Below are 26,954 nucleotides of genomic sequence, written 5' to 3' on the forward strand. Positions count from 1 at the left end.
GGCTTCAGCGGCTTACGTCTCCTGCGGCTCAAGCTCCAGCTTGATTTCCCTGATGCGGTTAGCCGTGTGAGCTAACGCTGGCGGCTTCAGTGTTTTGTTGTTGGTCAGCCTGAATGGCTCCGGCGCCGGCCTCAGCGACTCCCATACTCTCCTGCGGCTTCAGCTCCGGCTTGGTTTCCCCGATGCTGCTGGCGGCTTCAGAGAGCGCTAGCGAGCTGTTAGCTTGTGCATCTCTCTCCTCAATCTCAATGGTCTATCCAACGCATTTCAGGCTGGGGCGCCCTTCATCTAGGATTCTGAATGTTTAAACTTGGCTCCTTTTATATACTTAAAACACTATATTATTTCTTAATTAAAACAGGAATTGTTAAAAAAGGATGTTTAAATAAATAGTGGCAACCATATGCCTATTAAGGCATATGTAGGACATAATAAAAATGGTTACATTATCTTATTTGATTTGGTATGGCGTTCATATTTAATTTGTATTATGTTTAATATGTTATATAAAAACAAGGGGTGTAGTATGGTATGCCGGCGGCTGGGCTCCCGGCGAACAGCATACCGGCGCCGGGAGCCCGACCGCCGGCATACCGACAGCGTGGCGAGCGCAAATAAGCCCCTTCCGGGCTCGCCACGCTGCGGGCACGGTGGCGCGCTACGCTATTTATTTTCCCTCCAGGGGGGTCGTGGACCCCCACGAGGGAGAATGTGTCGGGATTCCGGCGCCGGTATACTGTGCGCTGGGATCCCGATATTCGGCAACCAGAAGACCACCCAAAACAAGATGTCATGTCAGTTTAAATATAATTATGATTTAATTTAATTATCTAACAAAAAGGCATTGATATCAATTTCTACATTTAATCCTTCAGGCTGTAAAGTCTGCATGTAGTATATCCATTTTGTTTCTTTTTTCCTGAGTTCCAGGCATATGTTGCTTCCCCTCCAATTGTTTTGTACTTTCTGTATGCCTATAAATTTCAAAGTAGATGGATCTCTATCATGGCAATCTTTATAGTGTTTGGAGACGCTGTGTGTCTCCAAACCTATTTGTATATTGTATATTTGCTCCGAGATCCTTATTCGTAATTTTTCTTTTTGTCTGTCCAATATACTGGTATCCACACGGGCATTGTAAGAGATAAATTACTCCCTCCGACTCGCAAGTAATCCTCTCCTTTATTTTGTAAATTTTCTTTGTTATATTGGACTTGAATTCTGTTATACGTCTTATAGATTTGTTTCTTGTTATCTTGCAAGCTCGACAGTTCAAACAACGAAAGTTGCTTTTCTCCCCAACTTGGTTGTTTGTTTCCATATGTAGATAGCTCTTTACTAGGTTTTGTTGAAATTCCTTGCTTTTTTATATATGATCTGTGTTTATCCAAATGTAGGACATGCCAGTGTTTCTGTAATATAGACTCAAATTAATGGTGTTGGCTATTGAATTGTGTTATAAAAGCAGTATTAAAATTGTTTTCGTTTGTTCTCTTCCTGTACTGAATCATGGTTTTTCTGTCTATGGATGAAATCTGTTCAATCTCATTCTGTAAAACTATGTCTTTATATCCTTTCTCCACAAATTTTTCCTTCATTGTTTGACTTTGCTGTTGATATGTTTTTTGATGGGTGCAGTTCCTTCTTAATCTACTAAATAGGCCACATGTCATGTAATGTGACACCCTAAGCACTTTAACCAGGCCAAAAGGTGAGGCTTGATAATGAAAGTGATGACACTACAGAGCAAATTTGAGGAGGCCTGATCTTACATTGGAAAGTACAACTATGCATCCTTGATGTCTATTGATACCATGAACTTTATCCTATTCCATGCAATAATGACTGACCTCAAGGACTCTTCATATTGTCAATTTGTAGTGGCAGTTCAGGGATTTCAGATAAAAAGTAACAATTAATTTTTCTGTACCACTAAGAAATTTGTGTAAAAAGAACTTCAGGAAATCTGTGACCTATCCCTAACTTACGATTCCTCTCTCTGTTGTTTTTGTGTTACAATTAAAACACGGGGGGTAATTCCAAGTTGATCGCAGCAGGAAATTTTTTAGCAGTTGGGCAAAACCATGTGCACTGCAGGGGGGGGGGGGGCAGATATAACATTAGCAGAGAGAGTTAGATTTGGGTGGGTTATTTTGTTTCTGTGCAGGGTAAATACTGGCTGCTTTATTTTTACACTGCAATTTAGATTGTAAATTGAACTCACCACACCCAAATCTATCTCTCTCTGCACATGTTATATCTGCCTCCCCTGCAGTGCACATGGTTTTGCCCAACTGCTAACAAAGTTCATGCTGCGATCAACTCAGAATTACCCCCACTATTCCAAGAAGAGAAGCAGACAGGCTTTCCCCAGGTGTGCAGCCTGCCCAACAGGATTAAATAACTTTTTACCTTCCCTTAGGAATGAAACAAGGGAGATTTCCAAACTGCATGTGGCCAGTTACTTTTGTGATTCGCATCCACCCTGAAAGTCCCAAACTAGCGGGCAGGAAACTGATATTTTTGCCACAATGAGCCCAACATTGATAGTGGCTTTTCCCATATTTTGTGAGCTTCATGGATATGCTCCATCAAAGTTAGCAAATTGATCTGAATCTGTAAGATTCCAAACCTTCCACCAATTGTTTCAACCCCTCCTCTACTGCATTATTGACCTAAGTTGAAGCTAAGCTGGGTCTATATGATGCCGCTGATACTGTGGAATTCAACTGTATGGTGGCCTAAACATTCCTTTACATGCTGTTACTTTAATTGGCAATGATTGGAAGTGTGATGCTCTTAGATAGATGAGCTATGGGAGCATCCACCTTAGGAAACCCACTATTTCTTTCTCCTAACAGCAATCTCAGATTTCATGGTTTATATTAGGAAGAAAAAAAAATTCTTCCAATGTCTGAGAGACCATCAGAAGCTAAAACCTCTGCAGTTAAAATAAGGGAGGGCTTTTGAATCCGACCCCGAACTGACTGTGCCAAGTTCTGAATGCCTGTTGGTTTGTCAGATGCAAGTTAAGTAATACCCAAGCACTCTAATCAGAAACTTCCGGGGGAGGTACTGAAAGGATGTCCCTCTAGTAGAGAGGAATGAATAGTGTCTAAAGGAAAGCCCATTTAGTCTTCCTATGCCTGTTGCAGGACTGCTGTAAAATATAGCTTTGCCCCTGCCTCGCCTTTCACCTTCTATGCAAGTTTTGAAAGTGGTGACCAACTGTAAATCCAGCGTCCCACTCCAAGAAGAGCCTGGAGTGTACATACCTTGTTGCCACACCTCTGATTCCCAACACAGTAACGTTGGAGGCCGGGTGATTACAGTAACTGCTGCGTTAGTGGTAATGACCGGTCTCCCCAGAAGTGATTCCAAGCTGAAAAGGGGCTGTCAGCAGCAAGAGGTAGCACTGATTTTAAAGCACCTCATGTAATCTCTCCAGGCATCCCCAGCTGCAGCAAAGTAAAAATAATAATAATAATAGTAAAAATAAAATGGCTTTAAAAATAAATGACTGCCTTGGGCAGTCCTGGGATCTGCAGTAATAAATGGCAGAGAATATCACACCTCAGGTGCTAGAGCTGCTAAACTGTAGTACCCACTAGGAATCTTCACCCAGCTTCATAAGATAAACAAATAACAAACACAAGGAAGTGGGTACATTCAAGTTACAAGCGCTAAACTCATAGGACTTCCCTTTTGAGTGGTGGACGTAATGTCCTTCAAGATTCACAATCTTCTCCTCGAAAGCCTTGGTGTTCTTCTACCTGCTCAGTATGAAAATGAAACCGAAATAGAACACATCATGGTGTAGTACGTCTATGTAAGTGTGTGTGTGACCACGGCCGTCTTTTACTCCTGGGCCCTTGGGCAAGAGCCCACTGAGCCCATACGAAAAGGGCCCTAGGCTGATAGCTGAGGGTCCCCTCTTTCCAGGAGTACCAGATTTTTGAAAATCGGCCCTGGGGAACCGGAGATATCCGACTTCAAAGCAGCGGCCCCCATCCGAGCCTGTTAATTATTCTTCCCAGCCAGATATCTCGGGTTCTGTCTGACTTAGAGTTTTTCTGAGGGTATAATCCAAAGGCTGGGACTCTCCCCTTTTGGTGGACACTGGCAGCTTGTCTCTACTATGTCCAGAACCAGAGATATCAGCCTTCCAGCAGCTGATCCCTGCTCCAGCTCCACACGCCTGGTATGCAATTTTATAATTTTGTTGGTGGATTGCTCTGGTTCCTGAACTCTGATCCCCAAGTCCACAGAACCTCCTGAAAGGTGGGATTCTCTAGTTTGTTTTATCCCATTAAAGCTAAGAAATCTATTTCCAGGAACTGGAGATATCTGCAGTAAAGCAAGCTGCCCTCCCACCAGAAAATGATGAATATTAAGCCCATTCCACTATCCACCCCTCCCCTGCGTATTAAACATCCCCTACCACCCTGAAAGTCATGTACCGGGGCCCTTTCATTCAGCCCAATGTCCCCTTCTACAGTTTAGTGCTTTCCCTCCAGCTCCATCTCCCTTCATCTGTGCAGTAAAGGAGTAATTAGCAGAGATAATTTCTCCAGCTCCTAAATGCTGAGTGGAAGACAGAACCCCCCTACTGCCCGCGGGACATCAAAGCTGCCGCTGACAGCACCCCCACCCTTACTGCTGATGGGTGGGTAGGGGCCCCAGTGCATTGCTGTGCCCAGGGGCCTACACTGCTGTTAAGACGGCTCTGTGTGTGACCCTATATGTATTACTATATGGATGTGGAGGAGCGTACCCCAACTCACACACTGAGATGTTGAGTAATGTGTATCAAGGTATCTTTTAATTCCCCATATGCTGGCCAGGTAAAATGAACTAGAAGGGCGTACCCCACTCACAATCAAACGAATAATTACTCCCTCATTAAGGTTTCTTTCAAGCTGATGCCTGGAGACTCCACCTCTCCTCAAAGAAGTAAGTCCAAGCGGCAATTTCCATAAGGGGGGTACAATTTAATAAAAATCCATAATTTCATAAAAGTTCCCCAATTACGTACCCTAACTAGCGTACACTTGCCCTTATACTGCATGACATATGAGGGGGGCAACATATGTTTGAGGCTATTAGGGATAAGGAATATTTTATTTATATATAATATATATATATATAATGCCTTCCCACTGTTTAGGGCGTTAAACTCCTTATTTGGGAAAACCTGAGTACACCCACAGATATTATCCACATCCCTAAAGAGTGTCTAAATTGTCAAAGACGTTTGTTACCTGTTCCTGGTACAACCTCCATAAAGGCTGATCGCAGATTGAGACTACTTATTTGACATGTACTTATTTCTATGTCACATACAGGATTCTACAGGCTTCATGGCTGGACGTCATAAAGGAGATTGGCCTGCATAATGCAGGGACCACTGATCTGGCAGTTTCGACAAGCAGGGGACGGTGGCTACACCAATGGACTGCGGATACAGAATTCAAGAAAGGTATGGTGAGTCAGCCCTTCACGGGTGAAGCCCTGTTGGGATGCTCGGGATACGTGAATATCTGAGTCAACTGCGGGTAAGTTGACATATCTTCCTTCCGCAGCTGCACAGACTAGGAAATTAGATCCTACGCCTATCCTGCAATCCCTTCAAACCGCAATGTTTACACATGAATCCAAGGGTTCCTCCACTTCCTTTAGAGGACGTTGGAGAAAATCGAGAAAACCTGCCACCGCCAGGTTCCTGGGAACGGATTTCAGATTCGGTATTCTCAAAACCTTTGTTTTGACGGTGGACCCCACTGTGTGGGAATCAAGCAGGTGGGAGAGAGACTAAAAAGATTTCAGTAAAACATCTAGGCGATATCCTGCCTAGTCCCCTGGGAAAAGTTAGGCTGCCCAGGGGTGCAGACTGGAGTTTCTAGTACTACCGCCTCACAGATTCTTCAGATCAGGCTTACTAGCTTCTCAGGCTGAAGCTGGAATCTATTCTAACATTTAACAAACAAATGTCTTTATTCCAGTTCCACCTTGTTTACGTAACAGGGGTTACTATTCAAACCTAAGGTCATTGCACCCCTACTGGTGGGTGTTCAATTCAGGATGGAGTCTGAGAGCGGTGATCTCTGGTCGAGATTTAGGGAATTCCTGGTATCGCGGGATATCAGGGATGTGTACCTTCACATTCCAATCGGGCCATCTCTCTAGGCCTATCTACGGTCGCACTACAACTGGATCACTTCCAGTTCCAAACAGTGCACATGGCTTCTACGCAACACCGGGGGTGTTCATCAAGGCCATGGCAGCGATTATGCTCCTACTCCACAGACCAGGAGTGGACATTATTCCATATCTGGACGACCTTCACATCCTCCAGGGAGAGGTTGTTAAAGAGGGTTGCTCTCTCAAATCAACTGTCCCGGGATTAACTGTCCAGGTGGATCCTGAAGCTTCCAATTTCACATTTGGAGCCGCCAAGGGGCATTCCTTCCTGGGGATGATTCTCGTCGCGGAAGTGCAGAGGGTGTTTCTACCGGTGGAGAAAGCGTTGGTGATCCAATCAATGGTCCGGAATGTCCGGAAGCCAGCCCGGGTATCGGTTCATCTGTGCATTCGCTTTCTGGGGAAGATGGTTGCCTCCTACGAGGCTCGACAGTATGGAAGATTCCTTGCACGGTCTTTCCAACTGGATCTCCTGGTCAAGTGGTCAGGATCTCATCTTCACATGCACCAGCGAATACTCCTGTCACCCAAAGTCAGAATTTCGCTCCTCTGGTTGCTGCAACCTTCTCGCCTTCTCGAGAGCTGCAGGTTTAAGATTCGGAATTGGATCTTTCTAACCTCGGATGCCAGTCTCAGAGGTTGGGGAGCTGTCACCCAAGGGGAAAACTTCTAAGGAAAGTGGTCAAATCTGGAATCCATCCTTCCGATAAACATTCTGGAGCTAAGGGCCTAGTACAACGCCCTTCTACAAGCAGCACATCTTCTTCAAGTTCAGGCCATTCAGGTTCAGTCGGACAATGTAACGGCGGTATCCTACATAAACCGACAGTGTGAAACGATGAGCAGAGCTGCAATCCTCCTCTGGGATGAAAATCACACGATGGCGCCGTCGGCAATCTTCATTCCGGGAGTGGACAACTGGGAAGCGGACTTCCTCAGCAGACACGATCTCCTTCCAGGAGAATGGGGCCTCCATCCGGAGGTACTGTATTCGTAGAGGTCACATGCCGATGGGGTGTACCTCAAATAGACATGATGGCCTCCCGCCTCAACAAGAAGCTTTGGAGGTACTGTTCCAGGTCGCAAGACCCACAGACAGTGGCGGTGGACGCCATGGTAACTCCCTGGGTGTTCTAGTCAGTGTATGTGTTCCCTCCACTTCCTCTCATCCCAAGGATATTCAAACTGATAAAAAGAACAAGAGTTCAGGTGATCCTCATTGCTTCGGACTGGCCAAGAAGGGCTTGGTTCGCGGATCTTCTGGAATTACTGCTGGAGGATCCGAGGCCTTTTCCTCTTCAAGAGGACCTTCTGCAACAGGGGCCATTCGCTTATCAAGACTTACCGCGGCTACGTTTGACGGCATGGAGGTTGAATGCCTCCTTTTAGCTCGAAAGGGCATTCCAAGAAAGGTCATTCCTACCCTGATACAGGCTAGGAAGGGAGTAACGTCTAAACATTACCATCGGATTTGGAAAAAGTATGTGTCTTGGTGTGAATCCAAGAAGTTTCCTACGGTGGAGTTTCAACATAGGACAGTTTCTCCTCTTTCTGCAAGCAGGTGTGGATGTGGTCCTACGCTTGGGCTCCATAAAAGTCCAGATTTCGGCCTTGTCCATTTTCTTCCAAAAACAATTGGCTGCTCTCCCTGTGGTTCAGACTTTCTTGAAAGGGGTTCTGCACTTCCAACCACCTTTTGTGCATCCTACGGCACCGTGGGATCCTAATGTGGTGCTGCAGTTCCTGCAATCCGATTGGTTCGAGCCTCTACAGGAGGTTGAGGTCAAGTTTCTTACTTGGAAGGCTGTCACACTGTTGGCATTGGCATCTGCTAGGTGTGTGTCAGAATTGGGGGCATTGTCCTACAGAGCCCTTACTTGATTTTCCATGACGATAGGGCTGAGCTCAGAACGCGTCAGCGATTTCTTCCAAAAGTTGTGTCAGCTTTTCATATCAACCTACTATTGTGGTGCCAGTGGCTACTGACTCCTCAATTACCTCAAAGTCCTTGGATTTTGTGGGGGCTTTGAAGATATATGTGAAGAGAACTTCTCGTCACAAGAAGTCGGACGCTCTGTTTGTCCTTTATGATCCCAACAAGGTTGGGTGTCCTGCTTCTAAGCAGATAATTTCTCACTCGATCAGGTTATTCCACAGGTTATTCGATCATGCTTATTCCACAGCTGGCTTGCCGTGTCCAAACTCTGTTAAGGCCCACTCTACTCTTAAAGTGGGTTCTTTCTGGGCGACTACCTGGGGTGTCTCGGCTTTCCAGCTTTGCCGAGCAGCTGCTTGGTTGGGGTCGAACACGTTTGCTAAATTCTACAAGTTCGATACCTTGGCCTCTGAGGACCTTAAGTTTGGTCAATCTGCTCTCCAGGAGCCTCAGCGCTTTCCCTCCCGTACTGGGAGCTTTGGTACATCCCTATGGTACTAAATGGAACCCCAGCATCCTCTAGGAAGCAAGAGAAAATAGGATTTTAATTACCTACCGGTAAATCCTTTTCTCGTAGTCCGTAGAGTATGCTGGGCGCCCGCCCAGCGCTTCGTTTTCCTGCATTGTTACTTGGTTACTTATTGGTTCAGCTGTTGCTGTTCCTCTTTCCTGCTGATTAGCATGGTTTCTTCTAGTTCCTGCTGGTTAGCATGGTTTCTTCATGTTGCATGCTGGTTAACATGGTTTCTTCATGTTGCATGCTGGTTAACATGGTTTCTTCATGTTGCATGCTGGTTAACATGGTTTCTTCATGTTCCTGCTGGTTAGCATGGTTTCTTTTATGTTGCATGCCGGTTGGCATGGTTTCCTCATGTTTCATGCTGATTCGCTTGCTTTCTTCAAGTTGCATGCTGGTTTGCATGATTTCACCATGTTGCATGCTGGTTAGCATGATTTCTCCATGTTGCGTGATGGTCAGCATGATTTTTCAATTCTGTGTGAGCTAGTGTGATTCTCACCACTATCTGTGTATTTTCTTCTCTCGAAGTATGTCTGTCTCCTCGGGCACAGTTTCGAGACTGAGTCTGGTAGGTGGGGCATAGACGGAGGAGCCAGCCCACAATATTAAACTCTTAAAATGCCCATGCCTCCCAAGGGACATGTTTATACGCCATGGTATTAAATGGAACCCCAGCATCCTCTACGGACTACGAGAAAAGAATTTACCAGTAGGTAATTAAAATCGTATTTTTTTGTGTGTCCTAAACTGTGAATGTCACCAGACTTTTTAGACTTGCGGTCTGTACCACCATTTCCATTTTCAGGTTTTGATGACAGTCATGGCTGTGTTTCAAAGGTACAGGGGGGTGGTCTTCAGGTTGCCGGCGGCCGGGCTCCCGGCGACCACCATACTGGCGCCGGAATCCTGACCGCCGGCATACCGACATCTTTTCTCCCTCTTGGGGGTCCACGACCCCCCCTGGAGGGAGAATTGATAGCGTAGTGCACCACCGTGCCCGCAAGGGACTCATTTGTGCTCGCCCAGCTGTCGGTATACCAGCGGTCAGGATTCTGGCGCCGGTATGCTGGTCGCCGGGAGCCCGACCACTGGCATACCATACTACACCCGTCCAGGGAGATGTTAATTATCCTGTACCTCGTAGATTATTATTTATTATTATTATTATTATTATTATATCAAGACAGAAACCCTAAGAGGTCTATTTCTTCAGCAGGCAACATTGAGATCTTCCAGCAGACACTGGAAAGCGGGTCAACTGTATATTGACATGATGGCATCTCAGTCTAATCACTTGATGTACTGATTCTACTGAAGGACCTAGATTTATCTGTATTTTCTGGTGGTGATGCTTTCACACATTCTCAAAAAGTAATAGAGGAGTCGTCTCATTATTGTACACAGTCATTCTCAAGTGTTGATTGTTCTGACATGGCTTCTTCCTATGAAGAAGAATCTGTTGTCTCTGAAAGCTATGCCTGAATAGCGTGACTGGGTTTTAACAGTGTGGAGGCTAAAGCCTTGATAATTTTATAAAGCACATGCTTAAGGATAGGAATTATAGTATATGGAAGGCTGTTTCTTGGTGTGAGAGCTAACCTGTTTGCTCCTGGATTTGCAGCATGGGTCTGACAATTAAATACTGGGGTTTTAAACAATCAGACTTCTGGTTTGTTTTTATTTTTCCCTATAATAAGATAGCACTTTTAGAACATGATGCATTTAAGACCACCATTCATTCCTCCTTTGGTCCATTTGTCCCTCTCCATTAGAATCTCAGTAGTCAATAGAGGTAAACTTTCTCACATGGAAGATTCCTTTTCTTATACCTTTTTTTCACAGTTGGGAACTGAAAGCTCTATCTTCCACATCTCCTTATGCTTTTCCATGAACCTAGGGTCATTCTTCTAACAAAACCATCCTTTGACCCTAGGAGGGTTTCTAAATTCCATTTGAATGAGGACCTCGTGTTTCCGGCTTTTGGTCTGAACCAGTCTATGAAGGAAGAGAGATATTCATTCACTGTATGTGGTTAGGGCAGTGGTTCCCAAACTGTGCGCCCAGGCACCCTGGGGTGCCTCTGGACCCTTGATGGGATGCCTTGGATTGGTGGTCCAGGACCAATTAAAATTATTTATGGTCAATGTAATAGGCAAAACCAGTGATTGTGGCTGCTAGTCATAAAATATGTGGACAAACAGAAGCAAATCTTGTCCCTCACCACACAATTTAAATTATGGATGACATATAAACACAATTTACTTAATTTAATATTTCTTTCTAAATTTCTCAATATGAAGCTTTTGGTCTGGAGGTGCCGTGACAAAAAATTCTGATGCTCTAGGGCGCCGTGATTCCAAAAAGTTTGGGAACCACTGGCTTAGGGCCTTAAAATATCATCTTGAGAAGATATATGACTCTAGGAATTAGCATGCTATTTTGGTCCTCCATGATGACCACAAGATGTTGACCAGACAGAAAACAAATGATAGTCAGATGGTGGTGTTCCATAATTCAAGACGATTAGATCAAAATGCTTCATTGGTGGTGTGATATTGAGTATCGGCTATCCAGCAGTGTCAGGCAGCAACATGGTCCTTGGTGCATACTTTTGTTTTTTTGTTTTCTCTCTGTTTTATGACTTGGCAGGATGGGCATAGTGGAAGCAGAGGCTTTTTTTTCACAATGCCAGATATATGGATCCTCCAGCTAAACCTACATAGTTTATTGGCCCCAATGGATTCTAAGTATGGGATTTAACAAAATATAAAAATCCAGTTTTTGATCTGCATTCATTGATCACCCAAGACTATTTTTCTCTGACGTCCTAGTGGATGCTGGGAACTCCATAAGGACCATGGGGAATAGCGGGCTCCGAAGGAGGCTGGGCACTCTAGAAAGATTTATGACTACCTGGTGTGCACTGGCTCCTCCCACTATGACCCTCCTCCAAGCCTCAGTTAGATTTTGTGCCCGGCCTAGGTTGGATGCACACTAGGGGCTCTCCTGAGCCCTTAGAAAGAAAGTATAGATTTAGGTTTTTTATTTTCAGTGAGACCTGCTGGCAACAGGCTCACTGCAGCGAGGGACTAAGGGGAGAAGAAGCGAACTCGCCTGCTTGCAGCCGGATTGGGCTTCTTAGGCTACTGGACACCATTAGCTCCAGAGGGATCGACCGCAGGCCCAGTCCTTGGTGTTCGGTCCCGGAGCCGCGCCGCCGTCCCCCTTACAGAGCCAGAAGCAAGAAGAGGTCCGGAAAATCGGCGGCAGAAGACATCAGTCTTCTCCAAGGTAGCGCACAGCACTGCAGCTGTGCGCCATTGCTCCTCACACACACTTCACACTCCGGTCACTGAGGGTGCAGGGCGCTGGGGGGGGGCGCCCTGAGAAGCAATTATAACACCTTGGCTGGCAAAAATACCACAATATATAGCCCTAGAGGCTATATATGTGGAAAATACCCCTGCCAGAATCCAGAAAAAAGCGGGAGAATAGGCCGCGGAAAAGGGGCGGAGCTATCTCCTGCAGCACACTGGCGCCATTTCTCCTTCACAGATCCACTGGAAGGAAGCTCCCTGGCTCTCCCCTGCAGTCTACACTACAGAAAAGGGTAAAAAAAGAGAGGGGGGGCACTAAATTTAGGCGCTGTATAAATAATATAAAAAAAGCAGCTATAGGGGACATAACTCAGTTAGTCCCTGCATTATATAGCGCTCTGGTGTGTGCTGGCATACTCTCACTCTGTCCCCCCAAAGGGCTTTTGTGGGTCCTGTCCTCTGTTGGAGCATTCCTTGTGTGTGTGCGGTGTGTCGGTACGGCTGTGTCGACATGTTTGATGAGGATAATGATGTGGAGACGGAGCAGATGCCTTTAGAAGGGATGTTACCCCCTGCGGGGCAGACACCTGAGTGGTTGAGCTTATGGAAAGAAATGAGTGCACGTATAGACTCCTTACATAAGAAATTTGACGACATGCCTAATGTGGGACAACCGACTTCTCAGCTCGTGCCTGTCCAGGCGTCGCACAGGTCATCAGGGGCTCTAAAACGCCCGCTACCTCAGACCGCAGACCCAGATGTCGACACTGATACTGACACCAGTGTCGACGACGATGAGTCTAATCTGATGCCCACTAAGGCCTTTCACTGCATGATTGAGGCAATGAAAGAGGTGTTACACATTTCTGATATAAATACAGGTACCACTAAAAAGGGTATTATGTTTGGGGAGAAAAAACTACCCATAGTTTTTCCCCCATCAGATGAATTAAATGAAGTGTGTGAAGAAGCGTGGGCTTTCCCTGATAAAAAAGTTGTTAATTCCTAAGAAGGTACTAATGGCGTTCCCTTTCCCGCCAGAGGATAGGTCACGTTGGGAAACACCTCCTAGGGTGGATAAAGCACTCACACGTTTATCAAAAAAGGTGGCACTACCGTCTCCGGATATGGCCGCCCTCAAGGAACCTGCTGATAGAAAGCAGGAGGCGATCCTGAAGTCTGTATATACACACTCAGGCATTATACTTAGGCCAGCTATTGCGTCAGCTTGGATGTGCAGTGCTGCCGCTGCGTGGTCAGATAAACTGTCAGAAAATATTGACACATTAGACAGAGACACGATCCTGTTAACCATAGACCATATAAAAGACTCAGTCTTATATATGAGAGATGCACAGAGGGAAATCTGCCGACTGGCATCTAAAGTTAGTGCATTGTCCATTTCTGCTAGGAGAGGCTTATGGACTCGCCAGTGGACAGGAGATGCAGATTCTAAAAGGCACATGGAAGTGTTGCCATATAAAGGTGAGGAATTATTTGGGGATGGTCTCTCGGACCTAGTTTCCACAGCAACGTCTGGGAAGTCAGCATTTTTACCCCATGTCCCCTCACAGCCTAAGAAGGCGCCGTTTTATCAGGTTCAGTCCTTTCGGACCCAGAAAAACAGGCGTGGAAAAGGCGGATCTTTTCTATCCAGAGGCAGAGGTAGGGGAAAAAGGCTGCAACAAACAGCAGGTTCCCAAGAGCAAAAGTCCTCCCCCGCTTCTTCTGCCAAGTCCGCCGCATGACGGTGGGGCTCCACAGGCGGAGCCTGGTACGGTGGGGGGCCGCCTCAAGAATTTCAACGATCAGTGGGCTCGCTCACAGGTGGATCCCTGGATCCTTCAAATAGTATCTCAGGGGTACAAACTGGAATTCGAGGCGTCTCCACCCCGCCGGTTCCTAAAATCTGCCTTGCCGATTGCTCCCTCAGACAGGGAGGCGGTGCTAGCGGCAATTCACAAGCTGTATTCCCAGCAGGTGATAATCAAGGTACCCCTACTTCAACAAGGCCGGGGTTACTATTCCACACTATTTGTGGTACCGAAACCGGACGGTTCGGTGAGACCCATTTTAAATTTGAAATCCTTGAACACATACATAAAAAAATTCAAGTTCAAGATGGAATCGCTCAGGGCGGTTATTGCGAGCCTGGAAGAGGGGGATTACATGGTATCCCTGGACATCAAGGATGCTTACTTGCATGTCCCCATTTACCATCCTCACCAGGAGTACCTCAGATTTGTGGTACAGGATTGCCATTACCAATTCCAGACGCTGCCGTTTGGACTGTCCACGGCACCGAGGGTATTTACCAAGGTGATGGCGGAAATGAGGATACTCCTTCGAAAAAAGGGAGTTTTAATTATCCCGTACTTGGACGATCTCCTGATAAAAGCGAGGTCCAAGGAACAGTTGTTGGTGGGAGTAGCACTATCTCAGGAGGTGCTGCACCAGCACGGCTGGATTCTGAATATCCCAAAGTCACAGCTGGTTCCGACGACACGACTACTGTTCCTGGGGATGATTCTGGATACAGTCCAGAAAAAAGTGTTTCTCCCGGAGGAGAAAGCCAGGGAGTTGTCATCTCTAGTCAGAGACCTCCTGAAACCAAAACAGGTATCAGTGCATCGCTGCACGCGGGTCCTGGGAAAGATGGTGGCTTCTTACGAAGCAATTCCCTTCGGCAGGTTCCATGCCAGAATCTTTCAGTGGGACCTGTTGGACCAGTGGTCCGGATCGCATCTTCAGATGCATCGCTTGATAACCCTGTCTCCAAGAACCAGGGTGTCGCTACTGTGGTGGCTGCAGAGTGCCCATCTTCTAGAGGGCCGCAGGTTCGGCATACAGGACTGGGTCCTGGTGACCACGGATGCCAGCCTTCGAGGCTGGGGGGCAGTCACACAGGGAAGAAACTTCCAAGGACTATGGTCGAGTCAGGAGACTTCCCTTCACATAAATATTCTGGAACTAAGGGCCATCTACAAAGCAGGATGGCGATGGCGGAAGCCACAAGAATTCTCCGATGGGCGGAGAATCATGTACTAGCACTGTCAGCAGTGTTCATTCCGGGAGTGGACAACTGGGAAGCAGACTTCCTCAGCAGACACGACCTCCACCCGGGAGAGTGGGGACTTCATCCAGAAGTCTTCCAGATGCTGGTAAACCGTTGGGAAAAACCACAGGTGGACATGATGGCGTCCCGCCTCAACAAAAAGTTAAAAAGATATTGCGCCAGGTCAAGGGACCCTCAGGCGATAGCTGTGGACGCTCTAGTGACACCGTGGGTGTACCAGTCGGTTTATGTGTTCCCTCCTCTGCCTCTCATACCAAAGGTATTGAGAATAATAAGAAAGCGAGGAGTAAACACCATTCTCGTGGTTCCGGATTGGCCAAGACGAGCGTGGTACCCGGAACTTCAAGAGATGCTCTCAGAGGACCCGTGGCCTCTACCGCTCAGACAGGACCTGCTACAGCAGGGGCCCTGTCTGTTCCAAGACTTACCGCGGCTGCGTTTGACGGCATGGCGGTTGAACACCGGATCCTAAAGGAAAAGGGTATTCCGGAAGAAGTCATTCCTACGCTTATTAAGGCCAGGAAAGATGTTACGGCAAAGCATTATCACCGCATATGGCGGAAATATGTTGCATGGTGCGAGGCCAAAAAGGCCCCAACAGAGGAATTTCAACTAGGTCGATTTCTGCATTTCCTGCAAGCAGGAGTGAATATGGGCCTAAAACTAGGCTCCATTAAAGTACAGATCTCGGCTCTGTCGATTTTCTTTCAAAAAGAACTAGCTTCAGTACCTGAAGTTCAGACATTTGTGAAAGGAGTGCTGCATATTCAGCCCCCATTTGTGCCTCCTGTGGCACCTTGGGATCTCAACGTGATGTTGAGTTTCTTAAAATCACATTGGTTTGAGCCACTAAAAACCGTGGATCTGAAATATCTCACGTGGAAAGTGGTCATGTTATTGGCCTTGGCTTCAGCCAGGCGAGTGTCAGAATTGGCGGCTTTATCATGTAAAAGCCCTTATCTGATTTTCCATATGGATAGGGCAGAATTAAGGACTCGTCCCCAGTTTCTCCCTAAGGTGGTGTCAGCGTTTCACCTGAACCAGCCTATTGTGGTGCCTGCGGCTACTAAGGATTTGGAGGACTCCAAGTTGCTAGACGTTGTCAGGGCCCTGAAAATATATGTTTCCAGGACGGCTGGAGTCAGAAAATCTGACTCGTTGTTTATCCTGTATGCACCCAACAAGCTGGGTGCGCCTGCTTCTAAGCAGTCTATTGCTCGCTGGATTTGTAGTACAATTCAGCTTGCACATTCTGTGGCAGGCCTGCCACAGCCAAAATATGTGAATGCCCATTCCACAAGGAAGGTGGGCTCATCTTGGGCGGCTGCCCGAGGGGTCTCGGCTTTACAACTTTGCCGAGCAGCTACTTGGTCAGGGGCAAACACGTTTGCAAAATTCTACAAATTTGATACCCTGGCTGAGGAGGACCTGGAGTTCTCTCATTCGGTGCTGCAGAGTCATCCGCACTCTCCCGCCCGTTTGGGAGCTTTGGTATAATCCCCATGGTCCTTACGGAGTTCCCAGCATCCACTAGGACGTCAGAGAAAATAAGAATTTACTCACCGGTAATTCTATTTCTAGTAGTCCGTAGTGGATGCTGGGCGCCCATCCCAAGTGCGGATTGTCTGCAATACTTGTAAATAGTTATTGTTAACTAAAGGGTTATTGTTGAGCCATCTGTTGAGAGGCTCAGTTGTTTTCATACTGTCAAACTGGATATAGTATCACGAGTTGTACGGTGTGATTGGTGTGGCTGGTAAGAGTCTTACCCGGGATTCTAAATCCTTCCTTATTATGTCAGCTCGTCCGGGCACAGTGTCCTAACTGAGGCTTGGAGGAGGGTCATAGTGGGAGGAGCCAGTGCACACCAGGTAGTCATAAATCTTTCTAGAGTGCCCAGCCTCCTTCGGAGCCCGCTATTCCCCATGGTCCTTACGGAGTTCCCAGCATCCACTACGGACTATGAGAAATAGAATTACCGGTGAGTAAATTCTTATTTTAAATATCTGTCTCAATTAGGTCGGATGAAAGTGGTGAAGTCATTAAAAACATCAGGTGGTTTTTACTCCAATTCGAGAAACAATTTAAAAAATAATTTGCTATTGTTATTAAATATGCTCATAAAGAAGTCAGTACAAACATACCTTTTAAAATCTTTTCACTCACTTTCAACACTTTGACCAGGTTGGACATTAGCACTAACAGGTTCTCATGTTGAATTGGACGCAAAAATGTTTCGCTTTTTTTTTCCCCTCTGTAAATTGCATTTTTTTACGTGCAAAAAACTCTTTACGCATCTTTAACCATGCTGGCTTGTTTACCATATGACAGATGCACATGTGCCTGTTTGGAGGCAGATCACTTGTGGCAGAGGCTTGACCTGATAACGATGCATCTCAGTCCCTACCATTTATTCTTTTTCTATTGTAATATTAGTGATGCAACGTATTCACATTATTGCATTGATATTTGCAGTTGTTCTTTTAAAGGGGAAGGTGACAGATGTTTTAGCTAGTTCAACAAGCCTAGTAAAATATGTATTTTCCATCCTACACAGCAAATGTCCCTACATAACTAGCTTAGTCACTTACTTGGAAATCTTTGGTAATACTGTAAAGCTAATTTCCTCTCTAACAGGAGTAAAGGTACACTAATCTCATAGTGCACTTATTTAGATTAAATTGAATTAGTTGTAGCTACAGATGTGTCTTCATACACCAAGCATTAATACAGCAAGCGTCCTTTGTGCAAATATAGGTTCTATTTAATTCTAGTTGGAATTGCCATCTAGTCGGAAAGATGGCAGTTTCGACTTTTTTAGGTCGAATTATGATTCAAACTATTCAATGGGGCTGCCGTTTTTCCGACTTGTCAGCAATTCCGACTTGTCGGCTAACACGTGGATCTGCGGATTAGCCGCGGATCCACGTGTTTTTTTTGGACTTGCGACCAAATCCGACATGTTTTTGGTCCGTTTTCGACAATGTCAATCCGACTTTAAAAAAAACAAAAGTTGGATTGACATTATCGGAAACAGCCAAAACCTGTTGGATTTGGCCTCAAATTGAATACTGAACTGTTGGATCCTTTCCGTCGGAAAGGATCCAACATCAATTGAATAGACCCCTATGTGACTTAATCGCGATGTGATGCAACAAAACGTTGACTAAACAAATTAATTTGATATGCAACACTTGTATATCTGCGCAAGTGAGTGTGGCTCTGTATACGAAGCACATCAGAACTAGGTGTGAAAGAAAGTTGGCGCTACATTGTAGCACTTTGTATACAGATTCAGATTCCATCGTACTCAAATATCCAAGTATTGCATTAATCAGTGCAATCTCCTGAAGCGGTTTTGTAGCGTCGCATTATGTTTCAGATGCACATTTATGCAGAAAAAAAAAACACTTGCTGCAAGCCAATTTACACAGGACCTGGTGCATCAATAAGTGAACTGTGGTGTGACTGCAGCAATAGTTTGAGGACACATCTGTAACTACCAAATTTGTTGATACCAGACTCCAGTTAATACTAAATTGGGTATCTGTTGGACATGCCAATAGTCTATGATCTCCAGTACGGCTGCGGTCAATTTACCTACGATCAAAATCCCGACAACCGTTGTCCGATTGTCAAAATCCCGACATGGTAAAAATACCAACATTTAAAATACTGACAAGGTCAAAATACTGACATTTAGAATGTCAACAGGTCAAAAGTTGACATGAGTTTTTCATGAATTTTTTTTTTTAAACCAACTTGTTCATACTTTACCCATCCCAGTGGGCGTGGAAGGGGAATATAATAGTGTGTCGAGCGCAGTGAGGTACGGTGCCCGAAGCATGGCGAGCGGACGTGGTACACTTATACGGTGTCCATGTCAACCTATGTCGACATACACACCAAAAAACAATGAAAAACTTGTGTCAACTTTTTGACCTGTCGACATTTTAAATGTCTGTATTTTGACCTTGTTGGTGTTTTAAATGTCGGTATTGTGACCTTGTCAGTATTTTGCCCTTGGTGGGATTTTGACCGTCTGTCAATTGTTGTCAGGATTTTGACCGTTGGGATTTTGATTGTAGGTATTTCATACTGATCCCCTCCAGTACATATATGGTGGGGGTGTGCTAAAATACAACCATTTTGGTTGCAAGTTTAGACATATATAAAGGAGTTAACAGTGTTGCATGTAAAATTGGACCCACAAGTGCATCAGTGATTTATTACAGTACTCTCCCCATTTTATGCCTAAGGCTTGTTTACTTATAATTGTCTGTTGTCTAAAGGGCAGTACTCACTGGCAGATCAGGGGAGAGATGTGTGCTGAGCGGTGGGAAGACGGGGGGGGGCAATCAAGCGATAGCCATGCGCGGGGCTGCGCATCGCTATCGCTGAGAGGGGTACACACGGAGTGATTGCTGCTTAAAATCTAAGCAATCTTGTCAGATTGCTTAGATTTTAAGCAGCGATCGCTCCGTGAGTACCCCCCGTAAGAGTCCTAGATTAGTAGTTCTCTCCTGACATTGATAACACAAACATGTAAAAAATCTTTGACTCCTGCACTAGTAAATTGAATTTACCGGAAGGTTAAACTAAAATGTTTAAGGATCGTTATCAAGCATGCTCTGACTAATAGGAGAACCACTAAGTAGCATGACTTCACATGCACCAACATATATAAAGATAGTATGTCTCCCTATAGCATTGCTCCCAACACCTAAATAATCTATTTTAATAGTATTATTAACAATGCGACGCACTCATTTATTGGGATTATGTTCTTCTTTGTTTAGCTGTCCCAACCCATCTTTCTATTGTTTTTCTTTCTCTCCAAATCCCCTGTCTTTGTGTTGTCTGTCACTTAAATGGTACTCATGTATAATTTGTGATTTATTTATGATGAAAGTTTTCTTTTTGTCATTTGTACTGTTTATTTGCATTTAACTGTATTTACCTTAGTATGTTACATGTAATTATATTGGTTGTGATTTTTTTTTTATATATATTTACAGTAGTAGCTTTGGAGCCATTCTCCCGCTCCTGTCTCACTATAATTACCCAGTTCTGGGTTCTTCTCTCCTGCTCTGTCATAGCATTGGGAGTGGTAGCCATTGTGGGAAGCCCACTTTTCCTGTCAGAGATATGTCAACCATCCTTGTTATTAGAAAGATTATTATATATAATTTTATATAATAATGGGAAATAAAAATATGTAAACACTGTTGAAAAATGTCTTGGTTTTGCATTAAGAAGCCTAAATTACATTCATTGCATAAAATAAAGCAGGAGAAAAACAACTAGTTCATGTTTTTTTTTTTTTTTTTTGTTGCAGATTAAATCTTATTTCGAGCAGAATTTAAAGACAGTGCAGACAACTTTCCCATCTGAGATTTTGGGTACAAACTCTGGTCAGGATCATTTTGTCTTCAAAGAACCTGGGGACATGCAACTTCATAATGGAGACATATTATTTGCAGGAGGGAAATCCATTTGTATGGCCATTACTAGTGCACAGCTCAATGCAGTTAATCAGAGCATCTGTCATGATCTAGATCAGGTATTTAATATTTATAGTAAAGCAGTCAATAAATATAGTACTGAACAAACTACAGTCTAAAAGTGGGTACACACTTAGCGATAAATTAAACAATGTCGCTCATTTTGACCCTTCCTGAGCGATGTCGTTTACTTTATTGCTAAATGTGTATGCCACCGCCAACGAGCGATGCGCGGCCCAGCGGATCGTTAATGACCCTCGCTGTTGGCCGTGCATGCAGCTCAATTTGGACTGTCGTCCAAAAACTGCATGCCCGGCCACGCCGTAACTGAGCGATATCGTTTGCATATCACTCAGGGTGTATGCACTGCCGCCAACCACCCTGGCAGGGAACACAGTAGGCGATGTCACTCATAGAGCACATTGCCTAGTGTGTACCCACCCTAAATTACACTACTTGTATCATTGACACTTTCAATCAAAGATCAATAGCACTCTGTTTAACTGTGAATCAAAACTAATTTTCTAACACTAACCTCACTCTGTTAAATGCCATTCTCAGCCCAAAATATTGGCATTTAGATCAGCTGCAGCATATATCATTAGCTCCCTTTGATGTGTTTTAACATATTTGAGTCACTATTTTAATCTTCCCACTCCTTTAGCCATTAATAATGAATGTAAAAAAACTTCTTGGTTCTAACATTGTAGGTCATATTAGAAGTTTAACTTTGTACCTTTAATAAGCTAAGAACATACTACTACTACTGCTTACCCAATTTGTTATATGTAATGGATCTCAAGCTCTGATTAATACCCTGAGTAATATAACTAACAGTCTACTTCTTTGAAAGAGATTGGGGATAAAGAAACGACACGAGTTTGTAAAAGCTCTGAGCTTTTAGGCAATTTTGTCACTAGATTGAAAGTAGTGTTAAAAAAAGAAGGAAAACCAATAATCGCATACAAATCTTCTCTGGCCATATTGCACCACAGTGAACTTTGCTTCCTGTATAGAGGTCCAAGTGTTTACAGAAGTATGCTAATTCACAATATTTCTACTATTCTTTTGCATTTTAATTTCAGAGTTAGGTCCGGACTAGAGGATTATAATAAGATTTTAAACCTACCGGTAAATATTTTTCTCCTAGACTGTAAAGGATGCTGGGTACTCCGTAAGGACCATGGGGTATAGATGGCTCCGCAGGAGACATGGGCACTCTAAGACTTTAGAATGGGTGTGCACTGGCTCCTCCTTCTATGCCCCTCCTCCAGACCTCAGTTAGGACTGTGCCCAGAGGAGACGGACAGTACGAGGAAAGGATTTTTGTTAATCTAAGGGCGAGATACATACCAGCCCACACCATACACACCGTACAACATGGTATATAATAAACCAGTTAACAGCATGAACAAGACAGCATCAGCCAGAGACTGATCTCAACTGTAACATAACCCTTATGTAAGCAACAACTATATACAAGCCTTGCAGAACTTGTCCGCACTGGGACGGGCGCCCAGCATCCTCTACGGACTAGGAGAAAAAGATTTACCGGTAGGTTTAAAATCTTATTTTCTCTTACGTCCTAGAGGATGCTGGGGACTCCGTAAGGACCATGGGGTTTATACCAAAGCTCCAGACCGGGCGGGAGAGTGTGGACGACTCTGCAGCACCGATTGAGCAAACACGAGGTCCTCATCAGCCAGGGTATCAAACTTGTAGAAATCTGCCAAAGTGTTTGAACCCGACCATGTAGCTGCTCGGCAAAGCTGTAAAGCCGAGACGCCTCGGGCAGCTGCCCAAGAAGATCCCACCTTCCTAGAGGAATGGATCTTAACCGAACTTTGAACCGGCAATCCAGCGGTAGAATGAGCCCGCTGAATCGTGTTACAGATCCAGCGAGCAATAGTCTGCTTACACGCAGGAGCGTCAACCTTGTTGGCTGCATACAGGACAAAACAGTGCTTCTGTTTTCCTAACCCTAGCCGTTCTGGCTATATAAATCATTAAGGCCCTGACTACACCAAGGGACTTGGAATCCTCCAAAGCACCTGTAGCCACAGGCACCACAATAGATTGGTTCGTATGAAATGACGAAACCACTTCAGGCAGAAAATTAGGACGAGTCCTCAACTCCGCTTGATCCATATGGAAAATCAGATAGGGGCTCTTGTGCGACAAAGCCGCCAATTCAGACACCTGCCTTGCAGATGCCAAGGCCAATAACATGACCACTTTTCAAGTGAAAAACTTCAATTCAGCTGCTTGAAGAGGTTCAACCCCGTGTGATTTAAGGAACTGTAACACCACGTTAAGGTCCCATGGTGCCACTGGGGGCACAAAAGGAGGCTGGATGTGCAACACTCCCATTACAAAAGTCTGGACTTCTGGGAGAGAAGCCGAATCTGCACCTTAATGGAGCCTAACTTCAGGCCGATATCCACACCTGACTGCAGAGAATGGAGAAAACGACCCAGCTGAAGATCTTCCATAGGATCATTCTTGGCCTCACACCAAGACACACATATTCTCCAGATACGGTGATAGTATTTCGCCGTTACCTCTATCCTAACTTTAATTAGAGTAGGGATGACTTCATCCGGAATACCTTTCCTCGCTAGGATTTGATGTTCAACCGCCATGCCATCAAACGTAACCGCGGTAAGTCTTGGAACACACAGGGCCCCTGTTGTAACAGGTCCTCCCTGAGAGGAAGAGGCCACGGATCTTCTGAGAGCATTTCTTGAAGATCTGAATACCAGGCCCTTCGAGGCCAATCTGGAACAATGAGTACAGTCTGCACTCTTGTTTGTCTTATGATTCTCAATATATTTGAGATGAGAGGAAGTGGAGGGAACACATAGACCGACTGAAACACCCACGGTGTCACCAGGGCGTCCACTGTCACTGCCTGAGGGTCCCTTGACCTGGAACAATACGTCCAAAGCTTTTTGTTGAGGCGTGACGCCATCATGTCTATTTGAGGAAGTCCCCAACGTCTTGTCACCTCTGCAAAGACTTCTTGATGAAGTCCCCACTCTCCTGGATGGAGATCGTGTCTGCTGAGTGATAATGTTGGTATTATCTTAAACCATAAAGCTATACCTCTAAATACACTTTTACCATGGAGCCGCTGCGGCCGCTAGACTTAATACACACGCTACGTACTTTGTACGTTATTTGCGTACAGAGTCCCGTACCTTATACGGACTTAGCGTACAAACGCCGCGCTGGGGGTACAAAGTACACACAGCGCGCACACACTCTTGATATACTTTAAACCTTATTCGTAATGTAATGCAATGATATTATTACACCTTAAACCTTATGCTGCGCTGACGGTACAAAGTACCCGCAGCGCGTACACACCGTATCAATACACTCTTAAACCTTATACAGTTAGGTAATGTAATATGCTTTAAACCCTAGCAGGGAAAAGAGGACACAACACCAATGTGTAGTTTAAACACTGGGCTCCGACACCTCAGCGTATATATCTGGAAGGGGATAACAATACAATTTATACACTACAATATACAACAGAGTAAATGGCTACAGTCAATGTACATACGTGTGAATATTCGCTTGCGCAACCTGGTCCAGTCCTCCGCTAATCAGGTAGATAGCGTTAAGAGTCTTCTGACCGGCCAGGCAGCAACAGGCTTTTTATACATTACTTCCAAAAGCAATACAATGGATACTGTAATCCCCTTGTCCATTGGACACAGAGATGCATCTTTACATTACAGGAGAGGTCATAGGTTGATTTGAAAAGGTGGGCAATGTCTTTCTCAACTGCTCTTGTGGGTGGTCTCCTCTGGATTCCCGCCGCATACATAATATACAGTACATACAGTTTATATCTATATTCTACTTCTGCACATAACTATACGCAGGAACATGCGATCTTCCTCTAACCAACACCGGAATGTTACCCTTAAAATACCCTACAGCTGGAAACTAGACATCACCTTATAACCTTAGTCTGTCCCTTCCTATCATGCAAAGGTGAATCCCTTAGTCCTGGAATCATTTAAACTGTTGATACTTGCTGATGTGGTGCAGGGGGGCTATGTGCACAATGTGCACTATTTGGATTAAATATGTAATGTGTTGATAACCCTCTATGCGCTCACAAACTCCGCCGTAAATACCCATACCACGCGCAGGACCGCGGGAGCGACCATACGCAAATTGCGGATATGTGCACGCACAGCGGAACAAGTGCACGCGCAGCGGGCTTGTGTGTGTTGTTAGTACATGGTGTATGTACTGGAATATTTTTCGACTTTGACAGTCCACCCTTTGGCAGTCAACAATAACTGCCACTATCTAAACATTAAACAGAAAAATATATAATACAATATCTACAGATGATTGGATGGTAGGAGGAGAGGTGTAGGTGGGAAATGTATGACCTAGTGGGATAGTAAAAGCATGTATATATGAATTCATGTCTGAGGGGCATGTATCATCGTGCCGTATATGTTCTAGATAAGCTTCGAGGTATTGCGAAGTATACATTAAATCCTTCTTATCCCGTATTAAGGGTCTGTAAGTGGGTCAACAAACACTACCGAGCTCTTTTCGGCTTCTTGTTCCAACAAATGGGGTGCACATTTAGTTGATACATGGAGGGGGAACATATGTGAGTGCTAGTATATGTGGATATCACCTGTCGACTATGTGTGTCACTAACTGAAGGTTGTAGAGATGAAGATAAGACACATATCTAAAATACATTCACATAACATTTTCGTAATCATTCTTGGGTGTAGTCGATGTCTTTTCTGGATCGGTGTATCTGGGCCAAGGGGGAGACAAAGGAAAAATGGGTGAAAGAAACGGGCCATGGAATTCATTTGCAATCCTTATCATAACATTGTCTCTATGGATGGGTCGAAAATTAAATCTGCTGCTGTAACAATGCCCCCGATCCTTAAACTCATCAATTGTGTGCCGTGCTTGCGCCGCGTTAAAATTCGAACACACCTAAATATCAAGCCAATAATTATGACGACTCCCAGGATACAAAGGAGAAACTTTCCTACACTGATAATAACATTTTGAGCCCATTCTCCTAAACCTGAGAACCAATTGCGTGGGTTCAACCATGAGACCCAGCCGGTCAGTTCATTACTCACAGCAGTCAGGGTAAGGTTGTGTCTCCTTCGGAACTCCCAATTCAACTGCAAGATATCGTCCATCTTTTGATCGATGATCTCGGTTATGTCATCAGTGCTGTTTGTAATATACGTGCAGCACTTCACACCATATTGAGTTTCCAAAGTGACACAGTACCCACCCGTCACAGCTGTGATATAATTAAGGACCATCCTGTGCTGGATCAGTTCCGTTTTGTAAGCTTGCAACTCCCTACCCGTATACCTGAAGGTGTCGTCATACATCTCAGTGATCTTATCTATCAAGTTCGCTAGCGCATGGATATATCTATAATTTATAATTCCTCTGGCAGTACGGGTGATGTCTAACGCAAGTAGGAATTGAATCCCGGTGGATTCATGGATCAAATCAGAGGCTACGTGCTCTGTCCTATCTATGAGGTGTCTCTTGACGATGTGTTCATAGTGAGTATGAGTATAAGGAGCCTGAGCACTGCGGTGAATGTCTTTCATCTTATCATGGGTTATGGTCATGACCTCTGGCAACACTCTTCCAACATAACACAATCCCTCTGAGTTTGGGGCAAGCCACTTACACGCCTTCCTCCCACATATGAAATAGGCATCATCAAGGAGAACATATGGGACAGAATATGACATTACCATATTGCAAACTTTCCAAGTGAAAAATCCCATCCCTAACTCTCCCATCTGCTCAGTACAAGTATCAGGCTGTATGATATGAGCACAGTACTCTGGTGATACTTCTCCAACCCGCATGGTCTTGCTTCCTTGAGTATACCTATATACCGAAAATACCTTCCACTGTTGGCTATTTGGCGTATAAGTTCAGAGTCTACGGGTATCCTATCAGCTCTGTGCGAAAATGCCATTGTTTGATTATTCCATGTCACCTCCCAATTTCCTGGTTTTCGGGAATTGGAAATGTTGAAACACACTAAGGATCTATCTACATGATACTGGTGGAGCTTCAAACTAGGGGGCCTAGAAATATAAAATTTCTTGTCCACCGGTCTCCCACACCGTAATTCGAGTACCTCATCTATTGCTAAAGGGTACGGTACTAATCCTGATTTGCTCTGACCTTGAGGTACTTGTGAACACACCCAGCATTCTGTCTGGTTTAAGACCTTACCCACTAGTGAGTGGTAATCACTCTATGGATGACGGTCCATGTTGATATTAAGGCTGGACTGACATCTCTGGATGCACCCATCCTCAACTATGTTCTCACAAGTTTTACAAATGCAATTTTC

General features: G+C 44.8%; 1 protein-coding gene across 8 annotated transcripts in view; it reads left to right on the forward strand.

Annotated features, from left to right (window-relative positions):
* Window positions 1-26,954, forward strand: part of BRD8 (bromodomain containing 8) — a 333,693-nt gene that overhangs the window by 190,760 nt on the left and 115,979 nt on the right. For all 8 annotated transcript variants that reach the window (XM_063927892.1, XM_063927886.1, XM_063927887.1 and 5 more), the window contains one exon: window positions 20,389-20,613. In XM_063927892.1, coding sequence (XP_063783962.1) covers window positions 20,389-20,613 — 225 coding nt within the window. The remainder of the gene's footprint in view (window positions 1-20,388; window positions 20,614-26,954) is intronic.

The sequence above is a fragment of the Pseudophryne corroboree genome, chromosome 6 (assembly GCF_028390025.1).
Source record: "Pseudophryne corroboree isolate aPseCor3 chromosome 6, aPseCor3.hap2, whole genome shotgun sequence".
Lineage (NCBI taxonomy): Eukaryota > Metazoa > Chordata > Amphibia > Anura > Myobatrachidae > Pseudophryne > Pseudophryne corroboree.